The sequence below is a fragment of the Sphaeramia orbicularis genome, chromosome 18, assembly GCF_902148855.1.
Source record: "Sphaeramia orbicularis chromosome 18, fSphaOr1.1, whole genome shotgun sequence".
Lineage (NCBI taxonomy): Eukaryota > Metazoa > Chordata > Actinopteri > Kurtiformes > Apogonidae > Sphaeramia > Sphaeramia orbicularis.
This window is the reverse complement of record NC_043974.1, coordinates 37,403,096-37,420,153: the sequence shown is the minus strand read 5'-3', so window position 1 is coordinate 37,420,153 and position 17,058 is coordinate 37,403,096. Positions and strand designations below refer to the sequence as shown.

General features: G+C 36.2%; 1 protein-coding gene across 1 annotated transcript; it reads left to right on the top strand.

Moving 5' to 3' along the window:
• Window positions 1-8,031: 8,031 nt before the first annotated feature.
• Window positions 8,032-14,373, top strand: LOC115438350 (low affinity immunoglobulin gamma Fc region receptor II-like). Its single transcript, XM_030161926.1, has 8 exons — window positions 8,032-8,129; window positions 8,281-8,325; window positions 8,442-8,702; window positions 8,782-9,030; window positions 10,219-10,467; window positions 12,246-12,340; window positions 12,501-12,557; window positions 14,347-14,373. Exons 1-8 carry the CDS (start codon window positions 8,099-8,101, stop codon window positions 14,371-14,373), a joined length of 1,014 nt encoding a protein of 337 aa, XP_030017786.1. The 5' UTR covers window positions 8,032-8,098.
• Window positions 14,374-17,058: the final 2,685 nt, after the last annotated feature.

Sequence of the window (17,058 nt, the reverse complement as noted above, 5' to 3'; positions counted from 1 at the left end):
ACAAGCCTGACAACCAGCAAACGATAAAGATAAATGTATTGCACAACACTGAGGATCTATGTTAAATATATATCCTTATTCAGGGTATTGACACTAATCTGTGTTCAGTACTCGTACTGCACCTGGAATAAAACGTGTTGTCAAATCTGGAGGTGAAGAGGTGTATAGTAGTAGTCTACACACACACACACACACACACACACACACACACACACACACACACACATATATATATATATATATATATATATATATATATATATATATATATATATATATATATATATATATATATATATATATATATATATATATATATATATATATATGTATCTGTATGACCCAGTATGAACCCACCAGACCCCTCAGATCATCTGGATCTGGTCTGTTGTCAGTTCCCAGAGTCAGAACCAGACATGGAGGAGCTGCGCTCAGCTTCTATGCTCCACATGTCTGGAACAAACTCCCAGAAAACCTCAGATCAGCTGAAACACTCAGTTTATTTAAATCCAGGTTAAAGACCCACCTGTTCTCAGCTGCATTTGAATAGTTTGTATTCATCAGTTCAGATCTGCACTGTTCCTTTTAAGCCAAAAGTTTTTATCTGTTTTATCTGTTTGTCTCTTTTATCTTTTTATCTGTTTTATGTATTTACCTGATTTTTGTTTGTTTGTTTTTCTCATGCCTTCTGCTGTAATGCTTTTAATGTTTTATGTAAAGCACTTTGAATTGTCTTGTACATGAAATGTGCTTTATAAATAAAGCTGCCCTGCCCTGCCCTGCCTAAATATGATACGACACAAATCACAATACAAGGATCACTATATGATATATTACTATACAAAAAGTTAAAAAGGCAATTCTTGATTGGTTTTGTCTCTTTTTTTAATAGGTTATTTCCTGAAAGAATGGAATTACACCAAAAATATGCACAAATACTAAATACATTTTTATTTGATCACAACAGGATCTAATGCTATATCACAAAATTTTCCTGTGTTCAAACTTAAATTATATTTTACAGACATTACAGATGAAGATCCTGCTCAAATGTTCATATTCCGTTAGTCCAGAACTAACATCAAAAGATAACATTATTGTTGTGCAATCCCAACAAAGGAACTAGCATTATTTATTAGAGTGTTAATTAATGACAAATAAAATATAAACAAAAAAGAAAAACAATATTTTATTAAAATTGTATTTTAATAAAAATTCATTAATTTTGGGATGGCTCAGAGCAAGAGTATAATTTTTTTTATTTATTTTTTTTTTTTTTGCAGTTATCTGAGGCAGGGCCAACTGCTATAGGGGTGCCACTGGAAGGCAAAAAAAAAAAAATAAATAAATAAATAAATAAATAAATAAATAAATAAATAAATAAATAAATAACAATAATAGTAATAATGATTATAGTAAATAAAGAAATACTAGTACTGATAACGTGATGATTTCTCATTAACTGTCTTAAAAATAAAGAAATTAGATTAAAAAAAAAAACAAAACAACAACCCCCCCCGTAATTTCTCAGGTGAACTCTCCCATACCGATGCTCACTGCGCATGTGCGTGAGTGACAGAGACAGAGTGTACCTGGTTGTCAGTGGGTGACTGTGCATCCACCTAAAAGTTGGAGAATTTATCACCATGAAAAGGCTTTCCATGCACTTGGCTTGACAATTTCGAAGCAGAGAAAAGAGGAGGCAGAAAAGTAATCCAATTATAGAGGTATGTAACCTTTTATAATGTTATGTTATAATGTAAAAAATGTTTGGTGTTACAAGGAACAGCTAGCTGAACTGAACTGAAGTAAAGTTGGCTAACAGGGTCATTCCATCCCAAATCAACCAGATTTCAGAAAGTGCCCCACATGACCCCCTCAGAAAATTCTGAAAAAAATCACACTTGTTCACCTACCAGATAAACGAACACATCCAAAATTTTAATGTCATATCTGTAATAGTTTAGGAGATACAGCCCTTTGAAAATTAATGTGTTGTTTTGGTTTTTTTTTTTAATTATTATTTTACAAATTTGCTTTTGGGCCAACTTTGAGGAGCTCTATCTCCTTAGGTATTCAAGCCACACTGCTGACATTTACTGTCTGGGGTGAAATCCCCCTGAAAAGACCATATTTTGCATCAAAATAATTGTAGGTGCCTTCATGTTTGGTCTATGGGGCCTTGAAATCAGACCAAAAGGCTCATTCTTCCAAATGTCCTCTCTCTTCAGGCTTGCACTGTGCCAGAATGGATGAATGTAGAGACCTCATTTTTCTGTAGATGGATTATAATAATAATAATAATAATAATAATAATAATAATAATAATAATAAACTTGATTTGTATAGCACCTTTCATACAGAAATTGTAGCCCAAAGTGCTTCACATTGATTGAAAAAATACAATATTAAAATACATTAAGATTTGATTATACATCAAGAAATAAAATGAAATTTGAGAGAAATACAATAAAATAAAAATAAAAACAGCGCACGTAAAAATATTTGATTATGCATAGAATTTTTGAAGTGCAAGAAATAAGATGAAATTTGAGAGAAATACAATAAAATAAAAATAAAAGCAGCACACATTAAAATATTTGATTATGCATAGAATTTTTGAAGTACAAGAAATAAGATGAAATTTGAAATACAATAAAATAAAAAATAAAAACAGAAATACAATAAAATAAAATAAAAATAAAAACCGCACATTCCTGGTTCCTGAATTGTGACCCCATTTTTATCTCCTTTCAAAGGCTAATGAGAATAAAAATGTTTTTAATTTGGTTTTAAATATATTCAGTGAACTGGCTTCTCTAATGTCTTTTGGAATTGTATTCCATAACTTTGGTGCATAGTTAGTAAAGGCTGCGTCCCCCATTTTCTTTGTAATATTTCTGGGAGTCGCTAGTAACCCTGCGTTTGATGACCTCAGTGTTCTAGTTTGTACATAATTGATCAGTGAGTTTGCAATGTAACTTGGTCCGGTTCCATTTAGAGCTTTATACGTGAGGAGTAGTATCTTAAAATCAATTCTGTAGGTTACCGGTAGCCAGTGCAGGGAAACCAACACTGGAGTAATGTGCTCTCTCTTCTTGGTTTTGGTTAATAACCTAGCTGCAGAGTTCTGAATCAGCTGAAGTCTGTCTGTGGTGCTTTTTGGGAGACCTGTAAGGAGTGCATTACAGTAGTCCAGTCTGCTGGAGATAAAAGCATGGACCTGTTTTTCAGCATCCTTTCGATTTATAACCGGCATTACTTTGGCTATGTTTCTGAGGTGGAAGAATGACGTTTTAGTGACTTTCTTTATGTGGGACTTAAAGTTTAAGTCTGAGTCTATAATGACTCCCAGACTTGTCACTTCTGGTTTGATCCAGGAAGTGAGTTTGCCCATCCTACTCATCAGCATTTCCCTTTTTGCTTTTGGGCCAACAAGCAGGATTTCAGTTTTTTCCTCATTCAGTTTCAGAAAGTTCCTGCACATCCATTGATTCATTGCTGTGAGGCAGTTTGTAATGGAATGGATGGCTGTCACGTCATTGGGTTCTGCGGAGATGTATATTTGTGTGTCGTCCGCGTAGCTATGGAAGCTAACATTATGTTTTCTGATGATATCTCCAAGTGGTAGCATATATAAGGAGAATAGTAGTGGACCCAGGCAGCTCCCTTTTGGAACCCCATAGCATGTATCATGTGTGTTTGACACGTGATCTCCAAGCCTGACGTTTTGAACCACTGTAGTACACTGTTAGAGAGACCTACGAGCTTTTCTAGCCGATTAATCAGGATGTCATGATCAATTGTATCAAATGCAGCACTTAGGTCAAGGAGGACCAGGATTGAGACCTTGTTGGCATCAGAGTTGAGCCTGAGGTCACTGATTATTTTGGTGAGGGCGGTCTCAGTGCTATGACCAGCCCTGAAGCCTGATTAGAATTCCTCTAAGATGTTTTTCTCTTTGAGATAGTGATTTATTTGAGCAGAGACTATCTTTTCCAGTACTTTGCCTATGAACGGGAGATTAGATATAGTGGTCAAGATGCAACAATATACTGCAAAAAGACAACATTTCAATGAAAAGTGTTGCTGTGAAGCAATGAATAAAATGGGTCAATTTCAGTTTTTCACAAAAATACTCTTTATTTGAGCACCCAAATTATCATGTGGCCAGTAAATGAAAACTTTGAAATTTTAACATGTCTTCATATATATTTCAAGATGTTGTGCAAAAAATTTTAGCTTTGGGATAGAACTGGTTCTATTTTTAATATTTTTTTTTACTGCATGACTATATTTTCTTCAAAATGTATTCAAACGTAGGTGTAAATGGCATTTTTAACAGTATAATGGCATTGATTATTGCACAAGTTATGATAATACTTGAGATATTTGAACTAGGGTGTGGAACTGCATGATGGTTCAGATAGAATAATTATAGATTTCCCAGAACTGGCTCAGGTTGATGCCTGTTGTGGAAACTTCTTGGAAATTGGATGGAGCTGGTCAGTTGACCCAGTTTCACCAGGGTCAATGAGAGGGTCATGTGGGGACCATTGGTTGAATTGCCATGGAATGACCCAATAATGGTACTGTAGATCAGTGTTTTTCAACCTTGGGGTTGGGACCCCACATGGGGTCACCTGGAATTTAAATGGGGTCACCTGAAATTTCTAGTAATTGATACAAATACAAAAAAAAAACAAAAAAACTTACTAATAAAATATATGTTGAGTTGACAGACCCAATCCCAATCCATAAAAGACATGACAAACTCTGAAGCCGAAACTGAAGCACTGTGGTACTGTTTATCTTTCAAATGTTCATTGTGGCCAGTATGTATTTATTTATTCAAAATTCCTTAACTGTTCGGTAATTCATTGAAGCCTTGTAAATCCAAGCTGGACTGACTGTACATATCCTGACCAAGGAAAATAAAAATCTCACTTTGTGCAGTAATCTACACCTGGCTTTTCTGCCTCCGTCCATAATAATATACATTATATAGACTGAATGTTGTCTAAAATTAATGTTTATTTGCAACATAGTATAGCAAACTATTATGTGATCTAAAACAAATTATTTTTAGCCAAAAAATGTCTCTTTTTAATGTCTGGGATCACCAGACAATTGTGATGTTAAAATGGGGTCACGAGCCAAAAAAGGTTGGGAACCACTGATCTACATGATGTGTGAATAAAATACATAATTTTCACAGAAACATGGAAAATACAGAGAATAACATCATAAGAAATGGTGATAAATCACTTAGGAAAGTGTAAATTTATTTAAAATAAAAATAAAAAATTCCATAAGAGTTTTCCAAAACAGAAGTTTTAAATGTGCATCAAACACATTGGTGGAAGTGCATCAACTGTTGGGTCAGATCACACCATGTACTTTAAGGCTTAAAGTGTTTCTACTGCAGTTCTTTTATCCACAAGCATACAATAACAACGTTCTGGACTCATACTTAAAACATATTGACTCAACAATTTTAAATCCATCCATTCATTTTCCATTCTTAATCCTTGAGAGGGTCGTTGCTGGACTGGACTCTATCCCAGTGACCATGTGTTAACCTCCTAAGACCCAGGAAATGTCAGCAAAGTACCAGCTTTTTTTGTTTTTTATTAAATAAGTGCCGTTATTGGAAACATCATGATGCAACAGTTTTTTCAGATGCAGTTTTTTTGGACAGAAAACCCATAACTGGGTCTTAGGAGGGTTAGAAGGTAGATTCATAGAGTTGAAACCTGATCCGCTTTTGGTTGTACTTGGAGCCTCTAATCAATTTTCGAAACTTAACAAACACCACCGTCAACTGCTATCTTATGCACTTATCGTAGCAAAAAAGCTTGTTTTGTTGTTCTGGAAAAAATCAGAAGTTCTTTCAGTTAAATTATGGCTGGATGAAATGGTTAAACTGTCTCACCTGGAGAGAATCTGGTTCTCATTGTTAAATAAACTATATCAGTTTAATCAGATTTGGCATCCCCTTCAACAATATATTGATAACTCAACTTGAAAATAATTAGAAATGATGTGGCCTCCCTTGGTGTGATACATCCTAAGTCCTGGGATAAGAGTGGGAGTGTTGTTAAATTGTGTGTTTGTTATGTTTGCTTTCCTCTGTTACTTTTGGTTTGTTCACTCTGTTTATTTCTCAAAATGTGGACAAATTGTAATTATAGATGTTTTTGTGACTAACTTCTGAATAAAAGGATTGACAACAGAAGGTAGGTTCATCCTGGACATGTCACCAGTCCATCACAGAGCTGACATATACAGACCAAAAACCATTCACTCACACCTAGGGGTGGTTTAGATCGACATATTAACCTATTTAGTGCATGTCTTTGGACGGTGGAAGGAAGGTGGAGAACCCAGAGAACCTACGCAGACCATGCAAACGCCACACACCCATCCCAGAGCCTTATTATGTTTAATATAAGATAAACTGTGATTTATTTCTGAATCATCAGCCCTATCTGTAGTTTCCTGTTGAAGTACTGTTTTCTCTTCTCCGTGGTCATGTTTCCGTCCTCCGGCTTCTGCCCAGTGTTTCAGCTATCAGCCTGAAAGATAATCTGTCCGACTGCCTAGAGGACAAAGACTATGATCACCTGCTGCACATCGTACAGACCGGCCTCCCACACCTGAACTCATCTCATCATGTGGTTATCATCGGGGCTGGTATGGCTGGACTGATGGCTGCCAAACTGCTGCAGGATGCAGGACACCAGGTAGAACTAGTACAGAACATTAACAGTAGTAGTAGTGTTGGAGGACTTGGTCTCACCTCAGTCTCAGCTGCTTTGTCATATTATGGGGTGCCCATCTGTCTGTCCGTCAGTATCAGTGGGATCACCCTTCAAAAAATCCTTTATGTTTGATGTTTTGGTGCAACGTGAGAGGTTTCTGGACAAGTTCTTTGGGCTACAACCCTGACCTTCGTTTTCAAGTTCAAACCAGGGTCAGTGTTGTGTCAAAGTTGGCTAAGTTGACCTCCGATTTTCAGGCCTTCTGGGGTCAGTGCACGGTCACTGGGGTCGATAGGGTCAAGATTCAAGAATGTTTATTGTCATTTTCTGCACATAACGAAAATCTTTTTTACAGGTAATTTCCGACTAGATAAAAATATAAATACACTAAAGCAGTGGTTCCCAACCTTTTTTGGCTCGTGACCCCACTTTAACATCACAAATTTCTGGCAACCCCAGACGTTAAAAACTGAGACATTTTTTTGCTAAAATTAACCCATTTTTGATCATATAATAGTTTGCTATACTGTGTTGCAAATAAACATTAATTTTAGGCAACATTTAGTCTATATAATGTATATTATTATGGACAGAGGCAGAAAAGCCAGGTGTAGATTACTGCACAAAGTGAGAATTTTATTTTCCTTGGTCAGGGTATGTACAGTCAGTCCAGCTTGGATGTACAAGGCTGACAATTAATACTGAACAAACAAGAACTCAAACTATGAATTATGAAAGAGCTGCAACATCTGAAACATCTGAAAGATCTGAAGCATCTGAAAGATTAACAGAACCGCAATGCTTCAGCTTCAGCTTCACAGTTTGTCATGTCTTTTATGTACTGGGATTGTCTCTGTCAACTCACCATATATTTTTTATTAGTAAGTTTTTAGATTTTTATTTTCATCAATTATTAAAAATTTCAGGTGACCCCATTTGAATTCCAGGTGACCCCATGTAGGGTCCCGACCCCAAGGTTGAAAAACACTGCTTTATGACCTTCTATTGGATTCCAAAATGAAAATATGCGATCCTCAAATATGCCATTGTGGTTCTTACCCCAGTTCCCTAACTCTATCACAGCAGCACGTCTACAGGAAATGAGTGTGATGAACAGGAGGTCAAGTCCATTTTCTACTGTGAGAAAAAGGCGAGGAAAAAATAGTCCACCGTAGACACAGTTTCTGGTACCAGAGGTCTGCTTCTTACTCAAGAGGTGTCTTAAGAATAAAAACCCAATGTGAGTATGAAAAGCAGAGGTAGCCACACAGGAAGACTCACTTCTGACCTTCAGTAACTTTTGGTTGGAAGTTGACAGTTCACAGTGAGACATCATGGGGGTCGCAGCTCTTTGCTTCAGACTCTGTGAGTAACATTACATTGTCACAGGGTTTAGTCTGAGGAATTTATTGATAATGGATCAAATATACTTTGGATTTGGAATTGATTGGGATTGAAATCTAAGACATACTGGGATCTTTTGTGATACTCAGCGATACTTTCTTTGTCTCTGCAGTAATATCTGTGATCGTCCTGCAACGTGCACACGGTCAGGAAGGCAGTAAGTACGAACGAGTGGCTCATGTCAAGCATTTGTTTTTAGCTTTTTCTGAGATTATCAGAGAATATTGTTGTGTTTTCATTGTGCTCCGTTGTGTCTAATCTCTTTTGTCACAGATGCAGTTTTGCAGGTTGTCCCAAACAAACTGCAGTTCTTTGAATATGACACTGTAAGTTTTCTTTGCAAAGGCCTCGATAGCTCATCCGAATGGAAAGTTGTACATAACTCCAGGAGAAAATCCCTTCAATGTTCTAATACCAGGACACCAACAACACTGACATGCACCTTCAAAGGTATTTATAAAGAGGAAAGTGGAGAATACTGGTGTGAAGCTGGAGCGAAGAAGAGAACTAACAGTGTCGTCATCACTGTTACTCGTATGTTTCCATCAAGTCAGCAGCATTTTGATATAAAATAGAGTTTTCCATGAAATAATACTGAATATATGTCATTCAGCTGGTTCCGTCATCCTGGAGAGTCCTGCTCTTCCTGTATCAGAGGGAAAGGAAGTGACTTTGCGTTGCAGAAACAAGATGACCTCCAGCTCTATCTTCATGACTTATTTCTATAAAGATGGAGTCCTCATGCACAACAGTACCACAGGAAACCTGATCATCCACAATGTGTTCAAGTCAGATGAAGGACGGTACAAGTGTAGGATCTCTGCAGCTGGAGAGTCTGCAGAGAACTGGCTGAATGTTACAGGTAAGAAACCTTAAACCTTTAACCGGGCAAGGGACTATTTTTGGTAATTTCCCCACATGATAAAAGACAGTGACAGCAACCGATCCAGTGTGTCAACCATCTCAGCTCCAATGTGGTCTACAGGGTCTGTAAGGTCCACCTCTGCATGAACAGTGAGTGGACCTGCTTTGTTCGGTACCATGAAGTAATGGTACTAATGTAAGGACTGATGTTCAAAGGGAGAATGTGGATGTGGACAGGTGTTCTAAAAGTGATGTTCTAATGTTGTAAAATACATGTTCCTTTCACCTTACATGTGTTTTTCTGTTTTTTATATATATATATATATATATATATATATATATATACACTTCTCAGGTTTCTCAGATTTTTTTTTTGGTCACTGATGGGCAAGGAACCAAATATGGTAACTTCACTGAGCTTGATTTTCTACATAATGACAAAAAAAAAATAGAAAAAATTCTCAAAAGTAATAAAGTCTTCTTATGTTCTCCAATAACACACTATGGTTGAAATGTTTAATTTCAGAGTATTTCTATGAGTGCCAGTGGTGTAGTCCAGGGTATACAGCAGTATGTGGAGTATACCTACTTATTTTTCAGTCAGCATTGCATATACCCACTTCTAAATCCCCCTAATGCGCACCATTCAGTAGTATCCAAATTCCTCAGTTTTTCTGCTAGGATGGTGAAGCCATGACCCGCCCTACTCTGCCTCTAATTTGCTCGTATTCGGTGCCTTTACTGATTAGATTGGTTAACTTGGGCATGAGGACTGATGAGCCAATCAGAGGCAGAGTAGGGCGGGTCATGCCAAGGAAAATATTGCTAACTAGCGCTGGCCACCTCTGGAACCTGATCGGACACCTCAGGTGCCAGTTTCACCTCAGTTGATTGACAGGTCACTGCATGTCTCGTTGAAGGATACATGATAATTGGAAATGCGAACAAGACAGGCAGAATAAACATATTTCAAGTGAGTGGCACATATTGAGAGGACCTACTTTCATGGAATACATAATTCTGAGGTCAGTTTTAAGGTGGTTTCAGAATGAGTCACTGTTTTAAACTACTGGTCATATGACTGCACATTTAGAGAAGAGATTTTGTCAATAGTTCAATCGAGTCAGCATCATTTTGACATAATATTGGGTTTTCCATGAAATAATACTGAATATATGTCATTCAGCTGGTTCCGTCATCCTGGAGAGTCCTGCTCTTCCTGTATCAGAGGGAAAGGAAGTGACTTTGCGTTGCAGAAACAAGACGACCTCCAGCTCTATCTTCACGACTTATTTCTATAAAGATGGAGTCCTCATGCACAACAGTACCACAGGAAACCTGATCATCCACAATGTGTTCAAGTCAGATGAAGGACGGTACAAGTGTAGGATCTCTGCAGCTGGAGAGTCTGCAGAGAACTGGCTGAATGTTACAGGTAAGAAACCTTAAACCTTTATCGGGCAAGTGACTATTTTTGGTAATTTCCGCACGTTAGAAGACAGTGACAACAACAGTTCCAGTGAGTCAACCATCTCAGGTCCAGTGTGGTCTACAGGGTCTGTAAGGTCCACCTCTGCATGAACGGTGAGTGTACCTGCTTTGTTCGGTACCTGCTTTGTTCGGTACCATGAAGTAATGGTACTAATGTAAGGACTGATGTTCAAAGGGAGAATGTGGATGTGGACAGGTGTTCTAAAATACATGTTCCTTTCACCTTAAATTTTTTTTCCTGTTACATATATATATATATATATATATATATATATATATATATATATATATATATATATATATATATATATATATATATATATATATATATATATATATATATGTATATATATATATATATATATATATATATATATATATATGTATATGTATATACACATATAGGGTGGGGGAGCAAAATTTACAATGAAGATTTAGTTGTTTTTTCTCAATAGGCACTACGTCAGTTGCTTTGAAACCAAACATATATTGATGTCATAATCATACCTAACACTATTATCCATACCTTTTCAGAAACTTTTGCCCATATGAGTAATCAGGAAAGCAAATGTCAAAGAGTGTGTGATTTGCTGAATGCACTCGTCACACCAAAGGAGATTTCAAAAATAGTTGGAGTGTCCATAAAGACTGTTTATAATGTAAAGAAGAGAATGACTATGAGCAAAACTATTATGAGAAAGTCTGGAAGATACTGTTAAAGAAGAATGGGAGAAGTTGTCACCCGAATATTTGAGGAACACTTACGCAAGTTTCAGGAAGCGTGTGAAGGCAGTTATTGAGAAAGAAGGAGGACACATAGAATAAAACCATTTTCTATTATGTACATTTTCTTGTGGCAAATAAATTCTCATGACTTTCAATAAACTAATTGGTCATACACTGTCTTTCAATCCCTGCCTCAAAATATTGTAAATTTTGCTTCCCCACCCTGTATGTGTGTATGTGTGTGTGTGTGTATATATATATATATATATATATATATATATATATATATATATATATATATATATATATATATATATACACACACACACACACACACACACACACACACACACACACATACATACAGTACATGCACACACACTTCTCGGATTTCTCAGATTTTTGTTGTCACTGATGGGCAGGGAACCAAATATGGTAACTTCATTGAGCTTGATTTTCTACATAATAATTAAAAAATTAGAAAAATTTCACAAAAGTAATAAAGTCTTGTTATCTTCTCCAATAACACACTATGGTTGTAATGTTTAATTTCAGAGTATTTCTATGAGTGTCAGTGGTGTAGTCCAGGGTATACAGAGTACACCTACTTATTTTTCAGTCAGCATTGGGTATACCCACCTCTAAATCCCCCTAATGCGCACCATTCAGTAATATCTGCAAAACAAATTCCTGTTTTTCTCCTAGGATGGTAAAGCCAATGACCCGCCATCCTCTGCCTCTGATTTGCTAATAATAACCAGTAGGAAGGTGGGGCTCAGGTGGGGGCTGGCATCTTCCATTGAGCTTTCTCCACATCAGAGAATCAGAGGAGAGGGGAAAGAAGTTGAAGACCCAGACTAAAACCTGTCACAATACAAGCATGTGTTAAGACAAACTAAATAAAGGAGATAAGGCAGAACAGCTACACTACATAAACATGTCAATGGAAGTAAGTCATTTCAATCTTAATCATCAACATTCTCTTCCTATTTTCAGCCTCAGGTTTTAAACTAGGTGGACCCATTACTCATCTTTCCTGTGGTGATGCTGTCCCATGGATCGTCAGCACTATCCTGTTGACAGTTCTGCTGGTAGTGCTGGGAATACATCATTTTGTCAAACATTATTGGCCCAGAGGTAACAGAATCTTCCAACTTTGCTACCATGATCGCTCATTGCTGCAGTCAGTCAAAGTGCACTGAAATGTATTTAACTGCTTGTTAACCTTCTAATCTGTTTGTTTGTTTGCAGTGCTTCTCTACCTGTCGACACCTGCACCTGGATCAGACTCAGCAGAAGAAACAACAGGTGAACACACTGCAAAAACTGATTTTCAAGAAGGGGAAATTTACTTATTTTGGGGATATTAATCTTTTTTTTTGTTTCTAGTTTTAAGTGCTGATTAGGGATGGGAATTGATAAGAATTTAACGATTCTGATTCCATTATCGATTTCGCTCATCGAGCCGATTCCTCATCAATTCTCGTTGGGGGAGGGAATAAAAGTACAAACGGGTTTGTTTGCATTAACTGTCTTTTATATTTACAACTCTGCACAGACAGTATAACATATACAGTATGCACATGGGGGAGGGGGGCACCGTACAGTGAAACTGAAACTTCAGACTCTTTACTAATTCCTCTATGTCTCCTCCTGTTGTGCACCTCATTTTTCTTTTCCCTACCTTCGGAAACTTTCATTTGAGGGGGCAGGACGTTTGTTGCCCCCACCCAAACCGTACCCGGGTGACATAAATGAATCGGATGCAGTATGGCCAAATATTTTAGCATTTTGGTGGTATAAATCCCAGCCCAATGTTGTAAACTCCCCCCTGTAACTCACTCACTCATTCTGTACTCTGCTCAGGCTGTGAATGTACAGGCTGTAGCCGAAGATATTTACTGTAATTCATTACTTATTAGATACATTTCAATTTCAAAGTACAATAAACTATCAGCTTACCTCCCAGTAACATAACACAATGGAGAAGTGGGTTTAAAGTGGAAGCTGTAGCCAGTGCTGGAGTCAGATCAAACCCACCAATAGAAACTCTTCTCTCATCCATCAGCGTTGGCCCCGCCCATTAGGTGCAGTTAAATTTGCAAGCAAAACTTCTGAAGTTGCAAACAAAAAGGAATGACTTTCAAGCAAAACTTTTGAAGTCTCAAGCAAAAGTTTTTAACTCACAAGCAAAGAGGACTGATTTACAAGCAAAATGATCTCTTTTTATTGCCACTTACTGTCTTTTGCTCTCAGATCTCTTTTTTGGTTGCACATCTGTTCTTTCTAATTGCAAATTCATTCTTTTTGATCGATGAATCAAGAAACAAATGTCTCTCCATATAACACCAGTCATTACTTCATCTTAAAAACTGTAATGTCTGAGTATCTTTAACTTGATTTATCTTATATATCTGTGCTCTGCTATGGACTGACAGTGACTGAAAGTACATAACTGTGCTTACACTCATACTGACATGTTTCCTGTTTAGAAAACAGAAAGAAACCACAGTTTACAACAAAATAGCTCCATACTTTAAGACTGACCATCAATTTTTGTGTTAAATAATGTCACAGATATGAATGAATTTACTGCTAGTGTTACTTTCCATAATATTAAAAAAAAAAAAGGATCCAAATGCTAATGCTCATTGCCTTAAGTGATGGGAATTCCGGCTCTTTTTAGAGAATCGGCTCTTTTGGCTCGGCTCACTAAAAAGAGCCGGCTGTTTTGGCTCGTAGTGGCTCTTCAGATTTTTTGGTGCTTAAATTAATTTATTACCAACAATAATGTGAAGTTATTTGCAATATGAATTATTAATGTAAAAAAAAAACATGCACTATATCAAATGTTTATTATATAATACACCTTTATTTATACACTCTAGAGTGATAAAAAAAAAAATTAATTAGAAAGTGCAAAAAGAAACGCTTAACTATTTACAAATGACCTTTACTAACTTTTAACTATTTTAAACTTTTAGCTTTTACAGCAATACTGCAGTAGACACACTGGCACCTTCATTAATGTCTCGTTCACTTGCTTGTCTTTTTTCTTCCAATTGCACTGATGACCAGTTCTCATGTGCCTGTGCAGGTTGTTTGTGGAACCAGCTCTATATGAGATTTTTGTCTTGCACACTCTACATTCTGCCTTAATTTGGTCAGTGTAATTGAGATGTGTCCAGATTTTGCTGCGTTTCCTGTTGTCTTTCATTTTCTCAACCATTTTTTTACCTTTCCAGTCCGTTTGTGTTGTGGTCCCTGCTCTCTCTCTCTCTCGTCTTCCTCCTGTTCATGTGCTTGCTGTGTGTGTAACTCCACCCCTCTCCCCTCTACTCAGCGCAGAGACGACACCACACATACTGAGCAATGAAATGTGGCTTGAAGAGGAAAAAAAAAAAAAAGGAGGGGGGGGGGCAGAGCAGCTCCCAATCAGGAGCTGGTTCACATCAAAGAGCCGGCTCTCAGAGCTGTTTCGTTCACGACCGACACATCACTATTAAGAGTCTGGTTTAGACCAGCTCCAAACATAAAGTGTCGTGAGATAACTTTGTTCTGATGTGGTGCTATATTAATAAATTTTATTGATTTATTATTAATGTCATTGTTATACTTTTAAAGCAGGACTTGGAGTTTTTACAACCGTTACCTACGAGCCTTCAACAGATGGTACTATTCTCTACTCCAGTAAGTAAGACTGAAGCATCAATCTTGAATTTTTTCTTTACCTTATCTTAGCTTAACGTTCAATCCAGGCTCTAAACTAATACAACTTACTATTTTTTTTTTTAATGTAATTAACTGACATATTGAAATGATCAAATAAGTTCATTTCTTAAACTTAGAAAAATCTTTTAACTAGGGCTTTCAAAATTAACATGTTAACGCAGATTAATCCATCATTTTGATTAATCTGATTAAAAATTTTAATGCAATTAACCCATTTGCAGTGCAGAATGACTCAGAATGTCTCTGGCAAAGTATTTGGGTCAGTTTGTCCAAGTAAATTTAACATTGCGCATGCATGGCAGATTTTTAAAAAATTTTTTTTTGCTTAATTAAAGCAAAAAAAAAATCTGCCAATGGAACAAGTGAAAATTATCTTGGTAAAATTTCTTGAAATAGGATTTTAAAGATGTATTTTCTAAAAATAAGTTCTTATATTTCACTGAAAAGTTCCTTTTTAGGTGATTATGTCTTATTTTAAGTGTGATGAGATATTTTGACTAGAAATGAGAAAAATACACTTGGTAAGATTTAGATTTTTTCCAGAGTGCGAGCACTTCGGCTAATGTGTTGCCCAGTTTGTGACAAATACATTCAGTGCATATATATTCTCTTCTTTCTTGAGTCTGTTTGCTCATGCAAAATGAAATGTGGTTAATATAGATTAAAAATGAATTATCTTTAATTGTGATTAATCGAAATTAATCTGCAGCAACCCTGCGATTAATCTGATTAAAAATTGTAATTGACAGCACTAGTTTGAACATAAAGAGGAATTCTTTTAGAAAAATCCCTTCACTTAACATATACGTCATTATATAATTTATAACTTCAAATGCATAGTTCTGAACATTTTATTAAAACCTATTATAACCTTCCTGTTCTATGTGTGTGTCTTACAGGTTTCTGAGAGATGGCTGACAAGAAAAACTCTGACGTTCAGTTTTGCTTCTTTTTTGTGTGTGTGGTTTAAGGAAGTGGCACACTGATGTTCATTGTTATTTAACTGAACACCCTACCACAGGCAAAAACGGATCCATAAAAAAGCCAATATATTTACTAAAAGTTCCGTATTTGTCCAACAGAAACCAGCATAGGTAGAGAAAAAGTGCACTTCATCATTTTTAGAGAATAACTTCCTCTGGGTGTTTTTTTTTTTTTTTCATCGTTGGTGTGGATACAGATCTAAAGTTTAATATTCATGTCAGTTCAGGTCACTCAGATACTTAACGCTGTCATTGACTTGAAAAAGTGTGAACAGTGAAACTTTGATCTGTCTGCACATCCTGTTCATACATCTGAGACCAGTGTTCACAAAAAAAAAAAAAAAAAAAAAACTTTCCATAGCCTTTAATTATAGTCACTGTGGTAAACTGTTGTCAGTGTTCACAGAGTCTACACTAGAAACATCACGTAAACGTTCGATATGTCCACGTAAAGTCTGGTGAGAAGTACGGGAAACCAAATGTGAACGTAAATAACTCAGTTTTTTTTCTTGTAAAGTGTTTTTGTGTGTGTGTGTGTGCTTTTTTCTGTAGTTGCTGAATCTATCTTTAAACCAAAGTCTGAAAAAACATCAGTGTATATGTCATAAATAGAACCAAACTAATGAACATGTGACTGGTTAAACAAAAGACTGACCCATGTCATGTCTCTGTACACTGCAAAAAAAGGCCTGTACAAAAATCAGAAAATTAAACTCATTGGTTTAAAATGTCTTATTTCAAGTACAGTTATCTGCCAGTGCAGTAAGAAAACTGCGCTTATCAAGTTTTCTTAAAATAAGAAAATATTATCAAAGGATTCTAGAATTCTAAAGTTCTTATTTTAAGCAGAATATACTTGTTTCAAGTCTTCATAGTAAGATTGTTTTTATCTAGTGTGTAGAGAAGGGAAGAGAAGAGAATGCTTTTATTGTCATTATACACATGTACAACAAAATTAAAAGACAACTCTCGTGGTGCAAAGTACAAGTACAGAAGACAAATAGATTAAAAAAAAAAAAAAAAAGTATAAATACAGTAAATATACAGTGAGAAGAACAAGCTTGACAACCAGCAAACGATAAAGATAAATGTAT